At 42.2% G+C, this 27,649-nt stretch overlaps 1 protein-coding gene across 1 annotated transcript; it reads left to right on the top strand.

Moving 5' to 3' along the window:
* The first annotated feature begins 1,758 nt into the window (after nucleotides 1-1,758).
* LOC115588615 (vang-like protein 1) lies at nucleotides 1,759-27,096 on the top strand. Its single transcript, XM_030429313.1, has 9 exons — nucleotides 1,759-1,975; nucleotides 8,759-9,008; nucleotides 10,409-10,577; nucleotides 17,869-18,297; nucleotides 18,737-18,912; nucleotides 20,765-20,898; nucleotides 22,544-22,694; nucleotides 23,730-23,964; nucleotides 24,787-27,096. The coding sequence occupies exons 2-9, from the start codon at nucleotides 8,938-8,940 to the stop codon at nucleotides 25,045-25,047; spliced, it is 1,626 nt and encodes a 541-aa protein (XP_030285173.1). The 5' UTR covers nucleotides 1,759-1,975; nucleotides 8,759-8,937; the 3' UTR covers nucleotides 25,048-27,096.
* Nucleotides 27,097-27,649: the final 553 nt, after the last annotated feature.

Genomic DNA, 27,649 nt, shown 5'->3' with positions numbered 1-27,649 from the left:
TTCACTTTTTCATAACATTTATTTCAAAGTGAATCTTGCACATTTTGCCATAAAACTGCTTTATTTGCACTAGAAGATGTCCGGGAGCTTTCAATCATACTACACGGGATTCATCAAAAGATGGAATTTGCCGAGTTGTTGTGAAATTGCAGATGTTCACATTTTTGTTGACTCTCAAATGTCAAAAAAAGGACCTGAACCAGCTACTGAACTTCAACTCAGCACTGTATTATGTGAGTTAGCTACTGGTGCTATTGTGGTTGTTTTCCACTGATAATACAGCAAAAGAAAATGTAGCAAACATCAGTTGAACATTTAATAAACACAGCAATCTGTCACCTGTTACCAACATGGCTCTCCTGTGTGTTTTTGTCCTTGGTGTAAAAGTGACCCTTATCGCAGAGGTGAAAAATGACCTTTCTCCTTTTCAATTTGTCTCTGTCGTCCGGCCAGAGATGAAATATCCTGAAGTAGCCGATTCATCTTCCCACCGCTCAGTTTCTGTCCACAGGTGACGTGTCACGACCCTGAAAGTGTCTGGGCAGGTTAATTGTCACTTCTAACCTGTCCTTGAGGAGTAGCAGGCTGTCCCCATTCGGCACCGAGGACCAACTCAAGCTTTAGGTCAGTGCCTCTGTCAAGGGCACTGTCTAATATAGATGTTTTTGAAAAGCGGGGGAAATGAGAGCACCAAGAGGAACCCCACGAAAGCATGTTTAATGATACATTCAAAATTCTGCCTCAAATAATCATATTTTTGTTTCTTTTTGTTTGTTTTTTTGTTTGGTTGGTTGGTTGGTTTTGTTTCAAGTTTAATTAAGTTCTCACTTGAATAAATTACTGCAATCTCCATGAATAAAGAATCCATATTCTACAACTATGCAAACTTTAAATTGGGATTCAAACTAGTTGTAATGTCACAAAACCATCAAGTCAAACTCCAGTTTTAAGGTGAACGCAGACAAACGTTCCCCCTCCAGAACACGGAGGCGAAAACTGCATTCTAGTATCAAACACGGCATTATATGGAAACCCATTTCTGCCAGAATAAGATAATATATTCCCATGGACGGTCATAATTATTAGATGCATGTTGACGTTTTATCTCAAAATAATTGCTTTTAACGTCATAGTATTGATTTTTGATCCTAAAATTGTGACTTTTATCTCATAAATATTACATTTTATCTCATAATTATAACATTTTATCTCATAATTATAACATTTTATCTCATAATTATGACTTTTATCTCAGTTTTGGCTTTTTATCCCTTTATTTTGACTCTTTATATCATAATTATGGATTTTGTCTTAGTTTTGACTTTTAGTCTCATAGGTTTAACTCTTATATCTCATAATTATGACTTTTTATCTAATAGTTATGACCTTTATCTCAGTTTTGGCTTATTACCTCAATCGTTTGACTCTTTTATCTCATAGTTATGACTTTTTACCTCACAGTTATGACTCTTTCATCTCACAATTATGACTACTTTAGACTTTGTATCTCAAAATAACTGCGTTTTATCCTTATCTGTGCGGAAATGGGCTTCATCATGAAGATCACTCTGCACGGTGAAAGACAAACATCGAAGTGAACATTGAAGCAACAGTAAGCCAAATAAAACATTTCCAAACGGTGAACATGGACCCACTTCCTGTTTAAAGGACGACCTCTTGCGGCCTCCAGCTGAAACGACTCGTCTCAGTGCGCAACCCGCCGGCTGGGCTCGGACGCGTATTGTACCTCCACGCTGCCTCTCTCTCTCTCTCTCTCTCTCTCTCTCTCTCTCTCTCTCTCTCTCTCTCTCTCTCCCTGGTATCGCTGCTCACCACAATGGCCAGGCTCGTATGAGGGGAGCTGCCCTGCTCTGTCAGCACGGTACAGACGCGCCTCAGCAGCCGCAGCAGCAGCGGTTCATCGAGACGCTGTCTCCTGTGGAGGAATATCTGACACACATCTGGGACATTAAAGGTAGGTGGATGGACTGATTATCGCGATGCTGCGCTCTTCACGCCGGGTGTATCATTGGCATAAGCCGGAGCCACAACCCCTCGCAGAAATTACTGATCAAGTTCAATGCTGCCGTCGTGGGAAAAAAAAAATGGTTCCTTCTCATCAGACAGGCATTTAGTGCTCCTATCCTGCCTTTATATGAGGTCTGTAACCATAGTTTGTAACGAGGCGCTGCTCCTGTATCTGCGATGTGTGCGTAATGAAATTTAAAAAAACGCAAGAATGCGTGCATTTCTGGAGGTGATGGTGTCTCCTGTGGTTAATGGTGCTTAGAGGATGCGGCTGAAACGAGATCTATTGTAACCGAAGCTGCCTGTGTGTAACAGAGAAGCAACACCACGTCCCTCTCTCCTCCTGAGAGCCTGAAGCCTGTGAAATAAAGGGCGTTTTTCAGATGCTGCTGCTGCTGCTGCGGGGTGACGGTGTGTATCGCCATCATCATCAGCAGCTGTCTGGAGGCTGCACAGCTGGATGAGGTGTTACTATGACGAGCCTCCCTCTGACACTGTCGACGCTGCCTCGTTCAGTATCTCGGTGTCATGATGATGATGATGGTGGTGATGCTGCGGTGAAAGTGTGCAGCACCTACACTCATTTATTATTGAGCAGTGCTGATAGATGCCGTGCAGAGATGTTCAGGGGACACTGTCGGCCCCTGGAAGCCACCCCTGCTCTCCCTCGTTGTTGCCTTTCTGTAAACCCTCATTTCTGGCTGGCAGGCAGCATGTCACAAGTGTAATGAGAAGAGGAGCCACCTCAGGGCTAGGTGCATTAGGGTCCTGCAAGGCTCGGATGGCACGCTGCATTGTGGAGTAGTTGTGTATACACGCATAAAAGCAGTGCTTTTAAAGCAGGAATGTGCTGAGGTATCTGCCCGGCTCCCTGCTCCCTCCACTGTACTCTTTTTTAGTTCCACATGAGCGGATCAGAGGCGGACTAAGTTTGCATTCCACAGGACTGTGTCAGGTCTTAACTTACTCCTTTTACTGCAGGGTGTGTGTGTGTGTGTGTGTGTGTGTGTGTGTGCGTGTGCGTGTGTATGTGTGTGTGAGCAGAGCAGCAGGGTGGGAGTGGCTCGGACTCGATCCAGTCAATCAAAGGTCACAGGTTTGCCCTCTGAAAAATATTTCTGAGCCAAGTATCAAATGTGACACAGCCAACAATGAAAGGAACATACAGGGGAAGTGAGGGGAGAGGTCATGAATAAGGAGAAAATGTTTCCGCGGGAGTTTCATGCCTGAGCATCGTCGGCTCCGATTATGCAGAGATGTGATAATATGTTAATCAGCAGCTGTTCCTCTGGGTTATCTGAAGTCCATGGAGGGATCAGAGATTGTTATCACTATAAATAACACTGGCACAGGCTGTGTCACCCCTTTCTTTGATTTGTTTCAGAGGTCTTATCCAGCTTACTGGACTGTGGCGCTCGTGTGTGTGTGTGTGTGTGTGTGTGTGTGTGTGTGTGTGTGTGTGTGTGTGTGTGTGTGTGTGTGTGTGTGCGTGTGTGGGTGTGTGTCTTTACAGTATTTCTTGATTAAAAGCCGGTATTGGCCTTCCACAGATATATCTGTATCACAGCCTTTATGTTGTTTGTTGCGCTAATATGAAAAAAAAATAATTTTTGTGATAAATAAAAAAGGAAAAAGTGATGCTCAGGATAATTTATAATACATAAATCACCAGTGAAGTGAAGTTTACTGTGTCATTTTAGTGATGCCATTAAAGATGATAACATTCAATATCAATCACATATCTTTGTGTTTGATAAGCTCGTTTGAGGGATTGTTATTTTAAAAAAAGTGCTTGTATACAAGCCGATTTATGGATATTGGAATATTTTATCAGTCAGGCCCAGTGGTCGACTCAGATGAGGGGTCCAGGGGGGGCCATTGCCCTCCTTGTTGCCCCCCATTTTCCAAATAATGATCTGAAAGTGCCCTCTAGGGTGCCCTTCCAGTGGACGAAACATAATAAGTGCCCTGTCTTCACCATATATATATCACGACTTCTGCACACTGGTGCCCCACCGCACACAGCTGGCGCCATTTTTATTCATTTTTCTCCCTCGTCACTCAAATATCCTGAGTCCACCACTGGATGGACTCCACTAAAAATGACAAATATTCAGTTGTTCCAGGTCAAGTCTGGCTATTTGCTTGTTTCTTAGTCTTCTCTGATAGTACTTAGATATATTTGGCATTTGAATTGTTGGTTGAACAAAATAAACATTTTTAAGATGTCACCTAGTTGTTCGATCTGTAAAATGTCAGAAAACGGTAAAAAAAAAAAAAGCTTGATCAGTGATTTCCAAAATGCCAAAGTTGCCTTCCTCAAATGCCTTATTTTGTCCACAACCCAAAGGATATTCAGTCTACTGCAATGGCTTATCAAAATAGAGTTATTAGTTTATTAGCTGTTAATTTAATAGCTAATCAGTTAATCATGGCAGCTCTAGTACAGAACAAAAAAGCAACAAGCAGGGTAATCAAAAATGAAAATGGTCATTAGTTTCGGCCCTCAGGTGATATGTGTCCTGTATGTTGCAGATTGTAGATTGCATTGAAATTGCGAAACAAACGTTAAAGGAAATGAACTCACACGGCACAGCAGACTGCCAGCTGCTGCATCTGGCAGATTATGGCACGATGCCACCAGGGCAGGGCGCACATGAAGGAAGGAAGGCACGAGGCCTGTGATGGGTGTGAGGGAGGGCACAGATGCCATGGCAACCAGACCTCAGCATGCGCTTCAGATGAGCTACGAGGCTGATCTGGTGCCTTTTAGGGTGCCAACACGGCATCGGGTGCTTTAATGGACTGTCAAAATCCACACTTCTCCTTCTCCCATCCAGACTGGGGGCTGAAGTCTTTGAAGCCTGGGAAAGTACAGTAAAATCACACTTTCTCAGTCAGGTCATCAATAATTGATGAGTTGGATCAGCAGGGCAAAATGCTGCAATGACCCCAAGCTATCAGATGTCACAGCCCTGCCCATGGAGGCACACACATAGTTGTTGCAATCGTGCGGTCTTGTTTATATTCTCTCTTTGAAAAAAATAAAAAATAAATGGGTCTGCAGTAGCTCTCTTAGCCCGACCACACGTAATTACAGTAGCTCCCACTGTGCAACAGCCCCCATCCGCTAAACAAACATATTAATGAGTGTTTGTTTTACATTAGTGTCACTTTCTGCCCTTGTGAATCTCTTCCTGGTGCAGCCAAGCAGAACGGTCTGCGCCGAAGCAACTACGCTCCACTAGAGAATCAGCTCTCCATACAGAGACCCTCTCAGAGGACCCCTGGATTCTTTTTTTTTTCAGATGGACCAGAGTGAGCAAGCAGCCACACATCTCTAACACACGTTGTTACGCCCGCATGCTTTATTCATAGTTATCCGTTGGTTTGTAACCGATAGTTTTTCTTACCCCCTGGCTGCGATTTTCCACATGGCCTGGTTCACTGTGCCCCTGCATGCTCGTCTCGTGGATGAGTGGCTGCTCAGAGCGATCATCTTGGCCCACATACCGCTGCCACACGCTCCGAGATCAGCACTCAGGGGGTTAACAGCTTTTATTCAACGTTCGGGCCGTATTCCTTTAACCACACGGGCGCTGCTGGGTGTGATGAGAGGCCATTGTTTGCTCTTTGTGCCCCCTCGCTGTGCCACCCCCCACCCTAACGCACGCATAAGTGTATCACGCAGATTTACTTGCAGCGAGGGGTGATTGATTATTGCAGCTAGATGGGGCCTCCTGCCTCCACTGTTGCCAAGGCAACAGCGGACGCTGCAGATGCGAGTGGATGAGATGTGACTTTCCTCCATCAGAACTCTGCCTCGTGTTTAAAATTTGATGCTCCGACATGAGCTTTGATGCTGTGGGTTGTACAATATTTATCAAAGTCCTGCATAAATGCAGCTCTGCCTTGTTCAACACGTGTTCCCCCTGCTTTTAATAGCACCAGAGTAACTGTGCTTTTTAATTTCACACTCACATAATAGTAGGTTACTATACAGGTCTGCAGGATGATACAAATTCTAGCTTTTGTGTGGCACTTGTAATCCTACAGACAGCCAGAGGTAATATTACATAATTTAAATGCATTGTACGTTGATCCTGAATGGAAAATCTGCGGTTCATCATATGCACAGGCCGTAGTTCCATTAAAGGGTAGAGCTGGAGGGAAAAACCCATCTGTATCATCTTAATGGGAATCAGCTACACCGCAGCATCGTTTCCAGAGCATCATCTCCACGCCGCTGTCTGGATTCATGTCCTAATATGCTGAATGAGCTATTTCTCTTCTGTTCATATGCACCATTTGCTGCCGAGATAACAAATAGCCTGCAAATGACGGGAGGGAGAATAATTCCAGTTCGTGAAATGAGACGGGGCTTGGGGATGCTGATTGGCAGGTGGTTGTCAGGACAACAGCCGGGAGACAGACAGGGTGTAGATTGAGGTCTAAATGAACGGTCATGCATGATGAGGCACCGAGGCGTCCTCATGCATCACACAGACCACATTAGAGCCCAGGAAGTGAGTCTGATAGTTTCAGTTGACAACCTCATAATGACCTAAACATGACTGACAGGATGGAAAGTTCAGGATGTAGAACTGAGAATTTATTTATGAAAGGACCACATTTTGTAATATTTTTATGTTTTTATGTTATCAAAGAGGACAATAGGGTAATTTCCTGCCATTTCCTTCTGACTATTTCCATTTATTTTATATATCTATTGATTTATTTATCAATTTATTGTGTGGATGATTTGGTTTTATCGGTCTGATGGAAATTTTTAATTTCTACAATCCAAATTGTACGCATGGTGCCTATTTCTAAGTGGATTCTAGTACTTTTTATATCAATTACACTTAAATTTGACTGCCTTTATGCCAGAAATTAATAAATGAAGGCCTTAGTATTTACCCCCCAGAGTTGTATTCTTTGAGTTGGTTTCAATATTTCTAAAGTTCTGGTTTGCTATGAAGCATCTTTGGAATGGAGATGTCTTTTTTTTATGTGATATTTAGAAGTGCAACAATTAGTTGGTTAATCAATTAGTCAGCTGTTCAATTAGTTTCGATCAATTTCAATCACTGATTGATGATTTTGAGTACTACTTTATTCAATTCAATTCAATTCAAACAACTTTATTTATCCCCACAGGGCAATTCAGTTTGCAGCCTCAGTCACATAGAAACAAAGAAACGAAATGAAAGAGAAAGTCCAAATTCTCTCATTCCAGCTTCTGGTTTCTTTACAGTAAACTGAATATTCTGATTCTATATTTGAGGACAATATTTTTCAGAAGATTTCTGATGCAACTAATCTATCAATCAAGGAATAATCGACAATAAAAAAATAATTAGTTGCAGCCTTAGCCACATTTTCAACACATTTCATGTCCAATCTTCTACAGTTACTGTGTTGAAACTGGCTGCACCGCCCTCCATTCCCCCACCCCCACCCAGAAGCTCCTTCTGTAGCCATCTCAGCAAAAAAAGGTTATTTATTTAACTTTTTTGTTAAACCAGGAAGTCTGCTGAGATGCGTTATTTCTTTTAAAACAGACATCTCGCCAGAACGGCAGCATGGAGTCACTTATGAGGTACAGACAAACAATTGAGGTGAAAGACATAACGGAGAGAGCTATCCAAGAAAAACAGTTACATTCTTCCTGAAAACATGTTTTGAATGAGGTGTTTTAATGCCTAGTTATAAAACAGTGTTTCCAAATAAAGTTTGACTTGTGGATGATTCCAAGCCTGTGGGTTTACTGTGCAAACACCACATAATGGACTGGATTTTCCATCCAGTAGCCAGCTATATATAGCTGTTAGAGACAGGGAAAAAGCCTTTTACAGAGGTAGACAGGAATAAACAAGGGGAATGCTGCTATTTTTAGCATAATTAAATGTTTTGGTGTGTAAATGATTCATACTGACCAAACATTGTGGAATCAGTTCCAGTAGATGGCTACAACACGACTGCAATGGATGGAACATAATCCTTTTCAAAGTTTTGTCCGCTGAAAAAGCTTGTTTATGTCACTGGAAGGCTGAAGTTGTTCTTCTAAGTGTCAACAACATTATAGAAATGATTACTACAGATTTTGGAAATAGATTCTTGCTGTAATTCCTTTAAGTGAGCTCCAAACTCCTTTCTCCAACTCTTTCTACCGTCGTCCTCCTGTAACAACTCCTGTGACCTTTCGCGAGATTTCAGAGCGAGACTTGTCCTTGAAGGAGAACTGTGTTTCTGATGACAAAAAAGATCTTCGTATTTAACAAATCAGATCGTTGGGTAGCAATGTTACACACTATCGGCAGCAAAAACAAGCACTTTTGGTGGATGTAACTTCAATGAAGTTGCCCCAAATGATTACATCGCAATTGCTGCATCCCTGTTGCAGCTGTCAGCTGTGATGTACTGCCGAACTGACCTAAACTTTTATGAAGTATAAATTGTTTACATTCCAAAGTATGTAATTAAAGGGTCCAGTTTTAAAAATGAAAGAACAGAATTCCCTTTCATATAAAAGATAATCTTGTGTATCCTCCTGCCCTTCCAGTCTTACAGTAGGCTACAGGGCATACAAATGGAGATGACTTTAATATTTTGATAACTGGTGATTCCGCTGTCAAGTGAGAATGAGCACGAGCATCTCCAAAATTCATTATTTGTTAGAGAGCAGCTTTGATGCATTCCTCATACCCTCTGTTCTCCTATCACCCAGGTCAATGTGGCCACTAAAGCAGCTCTCGGGAGTAGCTGTCAGTCGTCGAGGATTCTTGCAGCCTGTCTCTATAGAAACCCACTCCTCCTCCTGAACACTGCTGCCAACTTACCCTCTCTGCCACCTGACCAGTCTCTCCTCACATCCCTGGCCAATCAGCGCCTCTGAACTGCGTTGGAATGGACACTGAGTCGACCCACTCGGGCTACTCCTATCACTCCAGCCGCTCCGGGAGATCAAACCGACATGGGTATGTTTCCTGTCTGTCTGCCCTCCCATCTGACTGTCTGCTCCTACGCTGTCTGTCTCCTTTTTTTCCATGATAGGAATGTCTACCGGATCACATGATGCACCTCCAGCAGCAGCCTTTGTTGTGGTATTTGATGCAACGCCCTTCCGTGCAAATTGGGTTTGCTGTGTTTGTCTTCGGAGTGAGCCGGCCACATGTTGGTCGAGGCCAAATACATCAGATGAGAGAGAGATGATGATTGAGACAGACAGAGCTTGTGGATTAGGGTCGTCACAGCTTAGTGGCTCTAACCTATTTCACTCTGTCTATTCCGCAAATGAGAGAATCATTTGATTCCCGTCCTGTCGATTCCTCCCTCCCTCCTGTGTTTGTCTGCTGGGATATTCATTTCCCCTCCTTTCCACTAGCTTTTGCCATGCAGGGCTGCAGCGAACAGTTATTATCATGATTAAATAATCATGCAATAATCAGCATTGTATTGTCCCTGTGCACTGATTCATCATCAGGCCTGCAGACTCCATGGTGACATCCTTTAATGTCTTGATTTGTCTGAAATGTTCCAAAAGCCAAAATATATCCAGATGTTTTGTAAATGTTTAAGAATTCTCTGTTGATAAAATTACCAGTGTATCATTACAGCTCTTGTTTTGTGTGCATATTGGCAACCCGTTTACCAGAATAAATGTTGGCAATATACATTTCTGAAAAACACGGAAATGTTGAAACTTTACATTCCTTTAGGTAACAGCTCTATGTTTCTTAAGGTTCAATATTGAATTTCATGTGGTGATCTTGTTATGTTAGACAAAAAAAAAACATTATTATGATCGTTTTTTTGTCTGCCTGGACTTGTGGCCACAAACACGACTAAAAAGTGTCCTGATGTCTTGTTAAAAACATAGACTTACAAATGCTGAAACGCAGTCTTGAACAGTGGTCCCTGGCTTTGTAGCCATCCTGCTGTCTTGCCACCACCATCCCCTCCCCCTCTCCAAATGAAAGCCAGCTTATATACATGTAATGTGCACGTAATGTGACATTTATTGTGTAAATGTCAAATATGCTATGTACGAATTTAAACATATGCCAACATGTTAATCTGGTGACGGGTGATCTGGTGATCTGGTATTGTTGCTTGAGCACTCTGAAACCGTAGATACTTTAATGCATGACTTAAGACTTGAAATGATTTATAAGTAAATTATTGATGCACAGTTGATTGATAATTGGTTCTTTGGTTATATTTTAAGGGTTAGGATGAGGGAAAATTGTGTTATTATAGACAAAAAAAAAGAATCAAGAAAATAATCTGCAGATTAATCACTAACGATTATATGAGCACTTTAGTATATGTTTCTGAGTTTACGATTACCCTGACCTGTGTGTTTGTTCAACTCCAGGGATCGAAGCCGCGAGCGGCACAAAGCTAGCAGTAAAGACAGTATTCGCTCTGAGAGGTCCGTCGTCATCAACCCCCCCGACAGCCCTTCTCAGGAATCCCCTGTTCACAATGGAGAACCTCTGCCGGGAGAACCCTCACCAGGGGCGGATCCTGGCGATGACCCCCAGGTATTTTTCCATTGAAGTGTAGTAACACAAAACTGTACACATGACAAAACCAGGATGTCTAAACTGTGAAGGAATGCCAGCTATTTTTTAGAGAAGTGATTCGTTCCATTAGAATAAATGAGACGGCCCAGTAATCCGGCCATGAACTCTGCACCGTGACCTTTTAAACTCATCCTTACACAGCTGGCTGCCCACTGGCACAACGCCTGACACATAATAACAATGGTGACAAGGGATCAAATAGGTCAGAGGATTAGCATCCCTCTTGTGGGTCTCGATGGATTTGTAAGGACAATGCTGGGTTACAGTGTGTGTGTGTGTGTGTGTGTGTGTATGTGTGTGTGATATTGGGTATAACTGTCATGCCAGATTGCTTTGTAAGCAGAGCAAACTGGTACCAGTCCCAATCCCATAAAGCTGATTTTGCTGAGCTCTGCAAGAGAAATAGGTTTTTAAGTAGAAGGAGGGAAGCAGAATGATGCGATAAAGCAGCTCAAAGACAGAGTGAATATTTAACGTAGTCAACCGCAGGGATTAAAGATGCACTCAGGATATTTATGAAAATGCGCTTATTGGTTTAGAGTTAGATTAGAAGATCGATTACACTCATATCGGTTAGATATTAAGATAGAGCCAGCAGTTGGTTAGCCTAGCTTAGCACAGAGACTGGCCGGGGAGACAGCAAGTGTGTGGCTCTGTCCATGGTTTGAAAAGAATCCACCTACTAGCGCCTCTAAAGATAAAATGCTCTGTGTTATTTGTTTAAAGGTGCAGTACGTACGAATTAGCTACTTGTAGAACTCACATTGCAAACAATTAGAGGACAGCATACTGCCACATGCTAACTGTAGCTGCAGTTGGCTAACTAGCTCAGGTAGCTAGGCAGCTAGCGGACCTATCTCAGAACAAGAGACGGGTATTAAGAGACAGGACGGGCAGGGGCTAGCTGGTTAGCGTGCTAACTTCAGTAGACATCTCTCCAACACAACACAGAGACAATTAATACACCTTTGACATTATGCAAGAAATGTTACTTTTTCATATTCTGTTATTTTAGTTAATTTTTAAAGTTGTAAATCAGAATTCTTGCACGTTGTACCTTTAATCTATAAACAACTAAAGTGTAAGAACAGGAAGTTGTGTTTGAACAGGATGTTATATGCCGGACTATTTCTTTCCAGGAATAGTAATAATTCCTGTGAAGATTAGTTTTTTGTTCATATTAAAGAGTAAGAGGGTGCTCGTAGGTGTTTTTTCTTGAGTTTTGGGCAGACCCAGACCAACTGTTTCCAGTCTCTATGCTAAGCTAACTGTCTCCTGGCTCCAGTTTAATACTCAAAGGACAGATAAAAGACTGGCAGATAAAAGACTCTTCTAATCTGACTGTTAGCAAGGGAGCAAATAACATATTCCCCAAAATGTCAGACTATTCCTTTCATTGCACTCGATCAGGTACATTGAAATGGAGGCAGAGTGAGGAGCAAAAACGACAACCAAACGAGGAAGACAAGAGAGTTAAAGATATTATTCTTCAGAGGGAACTCTGCCTTGGGCTGCCACAGGCTCTGACCTACTTGATATCTATAGTAAAAGGAGAGCATTTTGTCAGTTTATGTACTGTTGGTTTGCGTGTTAGAGAAAAAGAAAAAAGTGTGTGTGTAAAGTGTACGCTGCCTGCAAACTGTGATTGCATTGTATTAATTGATTGAGTGTTATTTAACATGATTAGGACGCGAACATGTCTTCAGTCAGGCCATTTCTGAGAGGCCTGACCTATTTTGCCATCTCTCTCAGCATGCCCTCCTGGCCGGGCAGCCGCATTCCACGATGTCATGTGATTGTCAGCTTGTAGCTTACGTCCATTGTCCGCAGTGTAAGGTAATCTGCCATTGTGTTGCCTCAGCCCTCCAGGCAAAGTGGGTCCAAATGGCACCATCATTACCAGAACCACTACCAAAGTGCACCCCAGTCGGTGCTGTTTTGGGGTGGCTGCAGCTCTGTTGTAACACTAACAGGCTCGGGTGAAGAGAGACCTTCTCACAGACTGTGATTAGCTTGAGCATCCCGGCCAAACGCCACTTTGTGGAAAGCTGATATGAATAATCCTCCATGTTTACACGCATGCCTATGACATAAGGATACGGTCTTGGACCACAGCCTCGTGAATGTGCGAGTGAGTCATAGAGGGAGCGCCAAGTCTGTTACTGAGACTGTCCATGCTGCTTTGTGAGACTGAGACGCTGAGACTTTGTGCCAGAAGGCAGTAGCTTCGATTCACAATGTTAGCACGAGCAACACCGAAGCATATGGGGGGAATGCACATACTCTTATTTTGTTTCTTTACACTTTGCTTCTTCTGTCCTTGTCACCGAATAGATGAAGACACACACACACACACACACACACACACACACTTCCTCGTGGCTGGAGTAAATTTCCGAAAACCTGTCTGGCGCTTTAAAGATAATGTGTTTTCGTCGCATAGCATCTACTGTAAGGCTCATCTGAACACAACCGCATACACACTGACACTAATCTGCTCACCAACACCAACACCAACACACCAATGTGTAAATGTAATTTTAACCTCCACCCAGGCCAGTGGGGCTTAGCCATTGTTTTCTACAGTTGGCAGACTGTCTTGTGTGTGTATGTGTGTGTTTCTGGTGCTAATCAGTATGTTGTTGTGCTTTGTGAGGGTGGAACAGGCCTATAACCATAATCCATATTCACCCTCTGCCAGATGACAAGAATGCCAAGAAAGCAGCAGCTCCCTCTCCCCTCCCTCTCTCTCTCTCTCTCTGTCTCTTTCTCTTCCTCTCTTACTCTCTCTCTCTCTCTCTCTTTCTCTTCCTCTCTTACTCTCTCTCTCTCTCGCTCGCCCTCTGTCCTGTAACCCTTCTCTGTTTCATTCTCTCTCTCCGTTACTTACTGTTTTCTCCTCGCTTTACTGTATGTAGAGATCAGGCCCGATTAGTGGAGCATTAATCTTTGGGATTATTCCACTGAGAATTAATGGCTGGTTTTAAGAGTGTATTAGCTTGGTAGGTGATATGCTGTTTTTTTCTCTCGCTAACTGAGACATTAGCATGAAAGTGAAAAGAAAGCAAAACACATTTATTAAAACCTGCGGCAGCTATTAGCTTGAGGTTTAGTATAGGCTATTCTACTGACAAACAATTTGCAGACTATTGTCATGATGTTTGGATTCAGTTTTATTGTTTCCTCTTTTATTTTGTAAGCTTCATCCCCATGTGCCATGGTGTGTTTCTTCCTGTCTTTGTCTTGTTTTCCCCCCCCCCCTTGTGATTGTCCTGGTTAGTTTCACCTGTCCCTGATTAGCCCCCTGTGTATTTAGTTGATGTTTTTTCCCCTTTGTCTATTGTCAGTCTGTCTGTGTTTGTTTTTCGTGTTTCATCTGTGTTCTAAGTTCCCCCGCGCTTTATACTAGTTTTTTCACGTTTTGTATTCCCTCAGTGCTTCCTTCCGCCTTTTGATCAGCTTTTTATTAAAGCTCACTCACTCTGTTCTACCGCTTTCCTGCCCGGAATCCAGATAAGGACACGTTTTTATGCTACAACATAACAACTTAGTGATATTACTTACACCAAGATCAAGCTAAAACTTTACAATTTATCACAGCAATTAAAAAAATTGTGACTCCAGATTCTGCAGGGCACTTCTTCAATGGAATTTTTTGTGTTCTGATTTAACACTTGGAGTGGGAGGATTTTAGGAACGACCAAAATCTACATCAACACTTTCAGGAGCTGAATCTTGAGGTGTTAGTTTTGATAAATTAAGTGTTAAAGAAAAAAAGCCCTAGTCTTTCGAGTTCAATTAAGACTGCAAAACCAACACCAGCAGTGAACATACCCACCTGAACTGTCCAAAATGTCAGATTTTTCACAGCAGACATTATGACTCGTAGTAGGTAAAGCACAGGTGTTACTGATAGCAGTAGTGATTGCTCTGTTGTGTTCAAGTTCAAGTAAGTCGTGAAAAGGTTGTGACAGTGAACCAGCATGCACAACATATGACCCTCAAACTGAAGCAGTTAATTAGCCATCATTAATTTTAATTTTTACACCTGTGGTTTTCCTGCTGTGTCGTGTTCAAATTACTTCCTATCTTGCATTAACTTAAGCCCACAGTAACACACCAAAGTAACTACAGCTGAAAATGTCTTGTGAAGTCCCTTTTTCTGGTAAAGATGTTCAACCACACTAAAAATACAGGGGGAAAAATAAGCTAATAACTTCATCCTCTTGCAGTCAGCAACAACAAAACTGTGCCTCTCAGCTCACAGGCTGCTAATTAAATACAGTCAAATGAAAAATTTAGTTGCTGCAGCTTGAATAGTTTTCTCTTTCGGTTGTCAAACAACCAAAGGCTGTTTATCGGGTTCAAACAGTAAGCTTAATATCAACAGAGGAGCAAATTGGAACAAAACCTACATGTTTTCCAATGCAGCCCAGTATGCATACTCTAAAAGATAGCATATACACACAAGTGACAACAAAAAGCAAAATTTATCTGCTCATGAATATTAGATGATGCTCTCAAAAGATGTAGTACGGAGCCCCGGAGAGGCCATAAAAGGGAAAGAATTATGGATCTGGTTTCACTAATTTGTGTGCTCAAAATACTCTGGCGTCTGCACGATACACGATTAGTGTCCATGTTCTGGTTAATTTGTAATTGTAAAGTGTATCGGGACCAGGCTGCGTGCTTTCATTAACTTTAAATAAAATGTATGGATTGATGGATTGTGTGCATGTGTTAAGTTTGAACGCATTGGTGAACAGTCAACATGCCACAATCCAAGTATACCCACCGTGCATGAAGACGTGCACAGCTCATCCACCAACACAGTTACACACTCAAATTGAGACACTTGCTGCATGTTGATAGTCTACCTGTGTGTTAAACGCATTATACACTGTACCTGGTGTGTGCTAATTACCCAAAACACCGGGACAGATTGCATCTCGTGCACGTGACGTAGTGAAACATGGCCTTGATGATGGCCACTCCAGGGCTCTGTACTGGACCTCAAGTGGATATTGGTTGGTCGACTTCTGTTTCCACAATTAAGATTGAACTGTCGGGCATAACAGGATATTGTTCCGCTTGCTCTGCTCTTTCACTGAAGTGGGGAATGAAGTGAGGTGATGCTCAAAAGGTTGTGACCCTGTAAAAAGAGTTGACTTAAGAAAGAAAGGGAGCGTCAGAGGAGAGATGTGAGGGGAATAGAAATGAGCTCCGATACTAAATGGAGTTGACACTGCACTTACAAGGCTGACCTCTGGCTTCACACATTAGTGTGGCAGACAGACAGCGAGAATTAAACGCTAAATGCAGCGTCTGCACACTCCACCTCCACCTCCTTCTTTCTCTACTCATTTACGTCTCTCTCACACCCTAACCGCTGCCGCCCTCCCCTCTCTCCCTTTCCCTCCCTCGCCTCATCTCACGCTCGTTCATCTTCTGCCTCCGGATGGCATCCTCTCCTCCAGCGCGGCTGAGTTAATTAGCTGTGAACAGTAATGTAACCGTACTCAGGCTGCATTTGCCCGACTGGAAATATGCAAACGCAATGTTGATTTCATATTTTCCATTCCAGAGACAGCGGCAGGGTTCCTATTAATCGGAGAAAGTCTTATTAAATTCTTAATAGCCTGGGATGGCACAGTTTACAGTGAGACACAGTAGACAGGTGAGAATTAATGCAGACTTCTTCTGTCTGGATTTCGTCATCAGGCCCATATGGCTTCAGTTCGGAGCTTTGATGTGCTCAGGTGTGTATGTGTTTGTGGCACATGTGTCTGTGTGTGTGCACATGTGTGTGAAGCCATGATGGCTTATCTGTCAGCTTGTCATTTTTTCAGCCTTTATGCCTCTCTGTGCAGCTGCGGCTCTTGTGATTGGTCGCAGTCGGAGAGATGTACAATGCAGTGACACTCTGGGGAGACAATGAATGGCTAATTAGTGGAATTAATGACAGGCGGACAAAAAAATAAATGCCTCTTTGGAGCAGACTTGTCGCTAATTTATACTCCCCGTGCCTCTCCTCTTTGTTGCAGTGATTTATGCTTAAAATGACCCCGGCTGTCGAGGAAGAAAAAGAAAATATGACTTTAAATTGCTATGATGGGCACGGAAAGCTCCAGCTTCTGTTGTCATTATTCAATATGTGTGTGTGTGTGTGTGTGTGTGTGCCGGCATATGTCGGTGTGCGTCTTCCTCCCTACGTGAACCTTACCGCACTTCCTGGCATGTCATCCTATATTACCTCAGTGGGACTTTGAAAAGGCCTGTCATAATGAGGCAGAACCCCAGGAAAACCAAACATCTCTAAATAGCACGCAGGATGTGCTGTGTGCACAGTGCATAAAATCTGAGCCAATTGTTCCTGCAAAGACTGGAGGAAAACCGGATAATGGAGGCAGTGTTTCCTGTCAGATTTGGGTTAATGTTTATTATCTGATTTGCCAGTTTCTGATTAAATTTACTCCATTCTGTCACCCATTTTAAATTGACGAACAGAAAGCACATCTCTCTTATGCCTCGTATCATCTATCAGTGTTCCTTTCCCAGGTTATAAACTACTAATCTACTCCTACTTTTCCCCAATACAGACTTTTGTCTGTGATGCTGATAAGTTGATAAATTAACACTTTCCAATATTTTATATATTTTCATAGATGTATTTTATTTGATCAAGTAACTGAGTAATATCACACAGCTTTTTATGCATTGCAACAAATGGCAGACAGACAATGTTAGCAGCTAGCTGTCGGAGAATTGGTATCAGTGTTAACGAGACAGTTAACCCCACAATCAAAAATTCACATTTTTCCTCTTACCTGGTTTATTTTTTTTTTATCATGTAGGAACTATTTTCTTTTTACTGAACTACACCATATTGTTATCATATGCAAAGACCTAAATGCACATCCACTCATTGATGAGAGGCTTCTAATCAGCACTGTATGTAAACCTCGCTATCCTCGGCTGAGCTGTAACCTAACTAGCTTAGTTAGCTTGGCTTTTGTCCATGAGTAGATGCACACTTCCTTCTATGTCATTTAGTTACTTTATATTTTAGATAAGGCAGACATCTTTACAGCTAATACCTAAAGAAAATTGCAGTAAGCGGAAAACGGTTTTTCCCATTTGGAGGTGAATTGTTTGAACTACCTTTCAGTAGAGTGACTACTGGATCCAGACAACCAAACATATTAAAACATACATCCAGGGCTTCACTCTTCTTTCTTGCCTCCTTCAGGATGATAACTGGGGGGAAACCACCACCGCAGTGACCGGCACCTCGGAGCTGAGTATTTCCCAGGAGGAAGTGGTTGGTCTGGGGAAAGAAATACAGGACCGGACCCAAGGCTTCCGCCGCTATCTCCCCCTGGCAGTTGGCCTGTGTGTGGGGCTGCTGGTGCTGGCAACACCTCTGGTCTTCCTGCTTCTTCCAGTTGTCATGTGGCCCGACAGGCTGCAGGCCTGCGGCACAGCCTGCGAAGGCCTCTTCCTCTCCATCGCCTTCAAGCTCCTCATCCTCCTGGTGGCCATTTGGGCCTTGTTTCTCCGACCGGGCCGTGCCAGCCTGCCCAGAGTGTGTGTGTACCGTGCCTTCCTCACCACGCTTACACTGCTGCTCACCATGTCTTATTGGCTCTTCTATGGGGTCCGGATCCTGGACGCTCAGGTGGGTTTCAATGTGTGGTACAATATTTCGATGAATTTATGAAAAAATGGGCATTGGGTTCATTTTTTACCAAATATTTTTTCATTCATGACAAACATATTTTACTTTAAATTTAACAGCATTATCCAGAGTTTATTTGCATGTTTATAGCATTATGAGGCTGCTGCTTGAGAGCTTTTTGTTTTTCTCGTTTTCTGCACTTGTGTTATGTTTCGATTTATTCTTTTTTTGACTTAGTCGTCCTTGAATTTGGCTTTCATTAAACTCAGTAAACAGCATTGTATCACTCACATATGTTTCACAAAATCTTTATACAGTGTCTGTTTAGGTTTAAGATTGCTCTGCTGTGTGTTTTTCAGGTGCCATTTTTTGTTGTTTCTAGCATACAGTTTTTTCTTGTTTGCAATTTTAGTCATTAATTCATTTAAAAACTTTGCAGGATGAGGACTACCATGGTATCGTGCAGTTTGCCGTGTCCCTCGTCGACTCCCAGCTGTTTGTCCACTACCTGGCCGTGGTGCTGCTGGAGCTTCGTCACTTCCAGCCCTGCTACAGCGTGTGTGTCATGCGTTCCACTGATGGAGAGACGCGTCACTACAACATCGGGCAGCTCAGGTACGACTGATCCCTCAATTTAATCCCCTCCTCTTTGTGCTTTACGTACAGTCTGTGATGGAGTAAGAACTGAGAAAGACACTGTGAACATAATCCTTTTACAATTCCTCGTTTGAATATGACTTTTCTGTTCAGTGCACGTTAAGAAACACACACTGGCACTTGGTCACAGCCATTACACTCTATCACGTTGAAGTATGTGTGTAATAAATGTCCACAGGGAAGACTGGCACAGGCAGTAATTGAGTTACTCATCAGCCTCCTCGTCTAGTTTGCTCAAGGCGAGCTATTCTCAGAGTTTGGCGGGCGGGATGAGAAAGTGGCGGACACAGGCCTTCGTCTTGTGCCTGTCTTACTTTGTTTCTGTTCTGATCGCGTGTGTGACGACAACAGGAGACGGGCACAGTAGTAATCAGATAAGGTCTGTGTGACCAGGATTGATATAATTTACCCTCTTCTTCATGGTATGAGTTGGAATTAATTTGCAGGATGGTAAACAGGAAGTTAAGACCATAGAGACTGTCAGCTACCACTGACTTACATGGGAAGTGCAGCATTTTAAGTTAGATAAATCCTTTTGTGGCTCCAGAGGGAGCTGCACAAAATTACAAAAGCCTCAAGTGATGTCAGCACTGTTGGTTGAAGACTACGAGTCTGAAATTGTTAGAAAAAAAAAATATATATATATATATTTGGAGTGAGACAGAAGTTCGCTCCTGCATTAGCCAATTCTAGCATAACAACTGACTGTAAAAAACTGTTATTTCTGAGAGACTGATGGCAGAATTACCTGTGTTTATTCAAGTGAAGGGCACAAGCTTGACTTTACCTTATCCTCTGACTACAGGCAGCATTCACCAGAAACTCTGGTTCTTTCTGTTATTCCCATTGTCTTTTTCTGCATTTATCGCATTCCCCTCCATACGGTTATCAAATAACAGAGAACATAGTAGCTTTGCATTCACGGTTGCAGAGGTGGAGAACCTCAAGTGAAGATAGATCCACTTTCAAATCCTAAATGTTTAAAAGATAAACTGTCTTATCCTCGATTCTAGGTGTTTAGTCCTCCAGAGGCTGCAGGCTCCGCTACAACTCTATCGTCCAGAGCTCACCTGCCAGTTAACACTAACATGGTCACTTGTTAATCCACAACACCGCTAATTGTCTCCCCTCTCCGGTCTGTTAGTGCAATTAACAGCACAGCAAGCTATATTATTCGTATGATATTTGCATAAAAAAAAAATGCCTCAAACCCCCTCAAATAATGGGTAACTTTTAGCCTTAATATAATTCAGACAAGTGAGTTATATAAAAAAATGACTCACCATATCGTTGTAATGAGCAGCTAAATTAGCTATAGAAACCCAAAATGTTTTTTGTACCAAGCTTTTGTATCCAGCCTCAAGTGGTCATTCAAGGAACCGCAGTTTTTGGCACTTCGGCGTTGACTTTATTTTTCAACCCCAGAGGTTGTTGTTTGAGCAATAACACATCCCAGTCTCCAACTGACATTGATCAAGTTGCATTGTGGGTAATGTAAGCACAAGAACAAAAATGTCATGAAATGAGAAAGACAATATCTCTTGTTCCGCTGCATTGAATTTGATATAACGATTTTGTAAACTGTCAAACATAAGTCTAACATTTGTCTAGAATTACAGCACAGTTCTGTTTTAATTAAAGCAAGATTTGATGACACAAAAAAGGTATTTGGTTGTCTAAAATCTCTGTTCACTGTTCAGTAGATGCAAGGGGGCTTTCTTCAGTGTCTTATTTAAGTCAGCCATAATGCAAGTTGCATTTCTAGTGTCTCTGAATTTTCTCTCTCCATCTCCTCTCTCATCTCACACAGCATTCAGAGGGCTGCTCTGTCCATTTTGGAGTATTACTACAGGGATTTTCCGATCCATAACCCAGCACTTCTCTCTGCCTCAAAGCACCGGGCGGCCAAACACCTGGCCGGGTTGAAGGTCTACAACGTCGACGGTTAGTCGCCTCATCTGTCCCAATAATTACCTCCTATATTACGTAACATTCCTTAGTTGTCATGTTCCTTGGTTGAGCAGGTTTTCCACACCTTCGTCTCTCTTGTTGTGATGTTTTCTTTTCCATCTCCATCTCCTCCGTGAGCAGCTTTTAGAAACAAACTGAGAACATACCTTCTGGACAGTAAGTACAGATACAAGTCGGCACCATCTCTCCTAAAGCACTTTATCACAGGCAGCCACTAATTTCACAGTCGGGTTCACTCCATCTTTAGTGCACTCTGAAGCCTCCATCATAATGTATATACTGCAAGTACTCGCACACACACACACACACACACACACACACACACACACACACACACAACATAGCAGACATACTGCCCCCCCTACTCCCATAAACACACATGCTCTAATGCCACATATTGCACTCTTTCTAAAAGGCTCTCCCACTCGCCACACATCAATACCCCATGCGCTGCACAACACTGTGGACTTGATGATCTATGGCACGGATACAGTATATGGTGTCCTCATAGCGCCTCATCCACCCCACCCCCCCACCCCCTATCAAAGTGCGGCAGAGAGGAGAGGCCTCCAGAGGGCCGTGGAATTTCAAGCCTTAAATAATTCATCAGAGTAACGCTCATTCCTCACATACTCCCACATCGCTCTCCTTCCTCCCGCTCAGCACTGTCTTCAGCTCAGCTCGCTCTCACTCCCCCCCCCCCACACAACCCTTCTTTATTTCATTTTTTGCTCGCTTCAACCCCTCCTCCACCCCCTTTCTCTCCCTTATTCAAAGTCATTCACTGGCAGCTCTTCTCCGAGCGTGAATATGTAGGCCAGGAAGTTAAAGAGGCCGTTGTTTACCCATATTTTCAGTGGAAAATATTTACAATACTCCCTGTGCAAATGATCTCACCTCATTCTTTCCACAGTATATGCACCAGGATGGTGATTTGTAACTACAATCAGTGCGTCTTTCTCACCTGCACACACATGCATAAGCACATGTATGCAGATCAGATTATTAATGATTTATATCCTTACCTGACCTGCAGAGTTTAGTCTATATAACCTCCCCCAAACTGTGCGGATCTGCGTGAATATGGACGAGATCAGACTCCCCCACATTAAAAACCCCAGTAACTCTAATATACTGCTCTACACACTCCATTAGCTTTATGGGGTTTTTGCACAAACCAGTAAAATCACGGATCAGACAAGAAGTACGGCCTTTGAAGTGTAAAGTGATGAATATTTAATCCTCAAGGTTCCTGCATCTGAATGTCTGTGGAGAAACGTGAATGCTTCCAGTGGCAATCGCCTCTTTTCTCCATCCTATAATTAACGTTCTCTGTGAGTGAGACACATGATCTGGCCGGATGCCCCAGATAAGAAAAAAAGATTAACATTCTCAACTCTTTCTCAAAAAAGTCAGTGGGGTATAACGCTGGCCAACAAGGTTGATTTACACCTCCTGTGATGTTCAAAACCTGCACTCTCCTCCCATCTGACCTTCTCTGTCCACCACTGAGATTGAGACACAGCCCATTAATCAGCGTCTGCTGGGGGTCAGCGGCTGCCACCTCCAGCTCAAACCGATATAACTAATTTGCCTCCGTCCTCTTATTTTGGTGCAGCCCCGGGAAGCACAGCAGGAGCACAGCCCGGTAATGGGAATCAGTCACGGACCATGGTTACAACTGCCGGCAAACGCAAGGACGCCGCCCATAATGAGCTTTACTACGAAGAGGCCGACTATGATAGAAGAGTCCGTAAGCGTAGAGCCAGGTGAGTTGTCTATTTCTTTCTATGATTTTTTGCATTGATTAAGCCTTATGTTTCACTGTATGAGCAGGGGGAGGAGAAACATGACACTGACCAAACACTAATATAAAGCTATTTAATTATTGTTTTATTTTATTTATTTTTATCCTCAATAAAATCATATCTCTTAGAGCAGCTTTAAAAGGTCCTTCTCTAATGGCTTTGACAGTGTTTTAAACTATGTTAAAATGGTTAATAAAGGCCGAGTGTGCCATGATGTTTACCAACATACTGTAGGCCTGAAACTGTACCTAAAATGTACTGTATGTTGATTCATGATGACTTACCATATTATACACTGTTGTGTTTGTTTTTTACAAGAATTGCATGTATAGTAAATATGTTTTGTTAAATAACTGAAGGATCTTAGAATATAAACAAATCCTCCATTATAACCCTTCATAGTGCGCCTTCAAGTTACACTTGAACCTATTCTTTGAAAGCACTGTAGAACACTTGCCATTTAATTTTCTTCTCTCATGCACTGAGCAAATAAAACACATTTAATAGACCAGGAGTTAACATTGAGTTAAAGTTGTTGAGGAGATTCATTTCCTGTCACTTTAGTTTTTCAGAGTAAAGAAACTCACTTAAAACCCTTGTTTTTGACCAAACCTGCAGTCTCCCTATATTTACATTTTTCATCCATGCCCAACTTCATGGATGAAAAACATGAATAGCCAGAAACAACCCAACCCAACTGAACATCTTGTCAGTCTATGCTTGTGCATTGTCAAATGTACAAGAGTAAGAGAAGAGAAAGTAAGAGAACAGAAATGCATTTTCAAGGGCAGTTCTGTCATGTCTGTGTGAATCTTTGAGGAACATTTTCTTAATGGACACGGTCTGAATGACAAAGTCATTACTCTAACAGATGATGGATGAAGCCAGAAACATTATGTATTCCATGTCTGAAAAGGACTTTGGCGCATTTCATTAGACAGGAGTGTGAGAACTGACAGTACGCTCACTGCTGTGTGTATGTTCCATGTTCCTCAGGCTGGTGGTGGCTGTGGAGGAGGCCTTCACACACGTGCGGCGGATGAAGAAAGAGGACGAGCGCACGACACCGTCTGACATCATGGACGTGCGTGAAGCAGCTCTGGCCATATTTCCCTCCATGGCCCGGTCCCTGCAGAAGTACCTCCGCACCACCAGGAGGCAGCACTGCCACAGCATGGAGAGCATCCAGAAGCACCTCGCTTTCTGCCTCGTCAATAACATGAGCCCAAAGGTGAGTTTGGCTTCGAACCTCCTATTAAATAACTGAAACACAAATATATGTGTTGTTGAAGCCACAGAAGTCGGTGTTAACTCCAGTTTATTACCACCTGTGTCCATATTTTTACAGTCCTTTCCATCATGTGGATCAATTATGATAACATTGTACTAACCAGTGTAACTGCTTAGATCTGGGAACATAACTTCTTTGCAGCAACAAATATTAGTTTTGACCAAACAGGTTGTTTACAAGCCAAAGCCTGATTAGCCAAAACACACTTAAACTGCAATTGTTGCACTCTACTCCAGTTGTTTGTAGTTTTGGTACCCTGAATTCACAGTAGGCTAGAAGAAACCAGTTCACTCATAGAAGAGGTTTACAAGGTCGGAAACTGTGGGCCTCTCTTCAGACAAAGCTGGGAAGAAGGCGTTCCAGCACCCACCTTAGTTTACTTGCTTTCAATCACTCCTGGATACCTAAAGGATCCTTATTGCGTCATTTGATCCCACAGACACTCAACAATTGAGACTTATGTTGCTGTTTAACATAAAGTCAGGCGACACCACATATATAAAAAGGTCTGTCCTTTTACACAAAGATTAGCGTGTATATACAGGTTTTTGAACGCAGACTAACTTGCTCGCCTGTCTGTTTAAGTAACATTTCTATATTCCCAGATCTCTAAAATCAATAAACCGTAGTTGGAGCTGCAATTAGGAGTGATGGCCAAAACTATTGCACACATGCTGAAAATATCCTTTTAAATATCCAACAGGCATAAAACAAATTTCTACGTACGTATTTCTTGGTGAACATTGTCGTGTCTTTGTCCAGGCTTTCCTTGAAGCGTACCTGGCCCCTGGCCCGACCCTGCAGTATGGCCCCGAGCGCTGGATGGCCGACCAGTGGACTTTGGTCAGCGAGGCTTCGGTCACCAGCGGCATAAAGGAGGGGACGGAGTTCCTACTGAGGTGTCTTGACTTTAGCTTGGCTATCACCATCAAAGGCATCCCTTACATCCGCATCACTGAGGAGTACATCGACCCCAAGTCTCACAAGTTTCTACTGCTGCTCCAATCAGAAACCTCAGTTTAACAGGCGGAGCAGCTCTGCTCAACTGGACTTACAGGACTGTTACTGATTGAATTTTTCAAGAATAGCTTTTTGTACTGTTTTTTGTACTTTTGTTTATGTAACTTTCTCACATAGAGTTTGTGTCTTTGATCCGGGCGACATAAAAGAGAGAAAACAGGGGGCGGGGGGGAAATGCTTGGCTTTCTCTGTCTTGACATTTTACAGAACACAGTTCAGGTATTCCTCTATGCATGACAGAAGACCCTCACAGACTTCCTTCTTCCTTCATGTGCATGTGCCAGTGTGTGCCTGCGTGAGAGAGATGGTTTAGAAGGAGTATGTGATTTAGGATGCAAAAATGTGTTTGTACACCGGGGACCTGTCTCAACCTGTCTCTTCTTTCTCCTTAGCGATATATCGTGAGAACATTTGATAAAGCCCTGAAACACCCTTTTCAAGAAAACATGCTCTTTGTCAGTCCCAGCAACGAGTATTTAACTGTCATGTATTACAGATGTATGTACAGTATTTATATGTGAATATACTTTATCCCTTTTGCTTTTTATATCAAAATTGTGCTCAAATGATTTTTAAAAGTTTTTTTTTTCTTTACTTTGTCTGCACTGTATTTGTGGAGATAACTAGACTGTAAATAGATGAAAATGTCAGACAAATCACTGGAGTCTCTTGGACTGGAAGCCAACCACAGTACAGCTGAACATAGACAGTAAAGCCAATAGTGCTCATTATGTTTGTACAGTTAAGTGTGTGCAGTGTACACTGATCTTTTTGTAAGCCAGCAGAGAGGCTAAATGTTCCAGCGGCTGTTTCTATCTCTTGTGTTAAAACTGCTACCTTTGTGCTCTTTAATTCAAAAACATTCCCTCCTGATGTCCATCTTAAAGGTGCAATAAGTGAGAACTTATGCAACTTGAATTCACACTCCCACCAAACTGGGGCAGCACATTACCAGAGTAACTGCCAACTGCTGCTGACTGTATTCTGTTTACAAATACTGTAGCTGCTGTTAGCTTGTTAGCTCAATTAGCCGTGCAGCTACCAGGGGAGTGTTTGTGTTTACACTGTTGGAGTAAGAGGTTTTCAGGCCTCGGGCTAGCTGGTTAGCATGCTAACTTCAATAAATATCACTTCAACACAATACATGAACGTCTTAGACGTCACATCCAAACTGTTATTCCTTCACATTCAGTTGAAAATTTTAGTTAATTTTTGAATGTTTTAAACCAAAATTTTTACATATTGCACCTTTAATTCATCATGAAGGGGTAGTGTTAACACGTCACCTCTCAGCACAATGTAAACCTGTCAGCAGATATGCACAGCCATGAGCATAAGATAATATTTATTTCATATCAATTCCAAAATATTTGGGATATTCTCTCCAGACCCACATCTAAAATTAATAAGCATTTTTCTCATACTGGCAACTGTTCAAACAAGTGTTTAAGATTAATAATTTAGAGGAACTCACTACATAAATAGCTCAACCCAGTGTTTTTCTGCCGTCAGTATTTCCTCCCTGTCTCACTACTGCCACCTGTCTGCAGCTACTGGCACAGCAACACTGTCCTGACCTGAGCGTCAATCAGACTGTTTAATTTGTTTGAATATATGTACCCTTGTACTTACGAGGCCTGTTGCGTTGTAAATTTATATTTACACAAGTGTTACCGTGGTCACTGACAGTGTAGTTTTGTTTAGGCTTTTAGAGTGTTGATGGTCGTGAATAGTTTTTGACTACACATGTGCCTCAGTTCTACATATTTAGGATGTGCTCAGCATACGTGTGCAGTTTTCAAGCGAGTGTGTGAGAGTGTGAGAGAGAGTGTGTGTGTGTGAGGGAGAGAGAAAAAAGAGAAAGAAAGGGAAAATAATGAAGAAAAGAGATTGCTTTCCTAAATGTCCTGCAGCTGAGGGTCTCAAGTTGTCTCTGTCTTCTTTTATACAACACAACATGTAAAGTCACAGCTGCTGTGTCAAAGTCAAATTTGTTTAAAAAAAAAAAAAGTAATAATAACAATAAATATTTGTATCGATCTTTTCAAAGCATTGGATTATTGTTGTGTTTTTTATGTAACAACGATTTATAAGTGGATCAACTGGATGACTTTTACGTGATGAAGGTCTGAAATGACTTTGAGGGATTGACTGGGCAGGATGTTTCAGGTCTTTCACAGTCAGAGTTATGATGATAGGCCTAAAAGACTTTCTGTAGTGCGAGAACTACTAAAGACTTGTAGTCAACTATATTTTGAAGTACTATATATATAATATTATATAGATAGATAGATGCAGTGGGTACATTCAAATACACAAAGTACGATCAAATCACAAGGGCAAATATAGGAACAATAAAATGCTCGATACAATACAAAAAAAACAATAAAAATACTATATACAATAAAATGCTTAAGCAGCTGTAAAATAAGATAATAAGCATTAAAGAAAAACTGAATAAAATGAAATAAAATACTGAGATAGAGAAACATAAGGTGCAATATTTACAGTAATAATAGTTTAAAGTGCATTATTTGTGCATTATAGAGTCAATTACAGTCATGTTCTGTTTGAGGAAGAGTTTACCACAGTAAGGCCTACAGAT

The sequence above is a fragment of the Sparus aurata genome, chromosome 9, assembly GCF_900880675.1.
Source record: "Sparus aurata chromosome 9, fSpaAur1.1, whole genome shotgun sequence".
In the NCBI taxonomy this organism is placed as follows: domain Eukaryota; kingdom Metazoa; phylum Chordata; class Actinopteri; order Spariformes; family Sparidae; genus Sparus; species Sparus aurata.
This window is presented reverse-complemented; position numbering and strand designations above follow the sequence as displayed.

Bases quoted from the DNA above. Each gene is read 5' to 3' on its own strand.
- LOC115588615 (XM_030429313.1), top strand. From the start codon at position 8,938: ATGGACACTGAGTCGACCCACTCGGGCTACTCCTATCACTCCAGCCGC. The intron at 20,899-22,543 runs GTTAGTCGCCTC...ATTTTGGTGCAG, and splicing joins GAAGGTCTACAACGTCGACG to CCCCGGGAAGCACAGCAGGA. The intron at 23,965-24,786 runs GTGAGTTTGGCT...GTCTTTGTCCAG, and splicing joins TCAATAACATGAGCCCAAAG to GCTTTCCTTGAAGCGTACCT.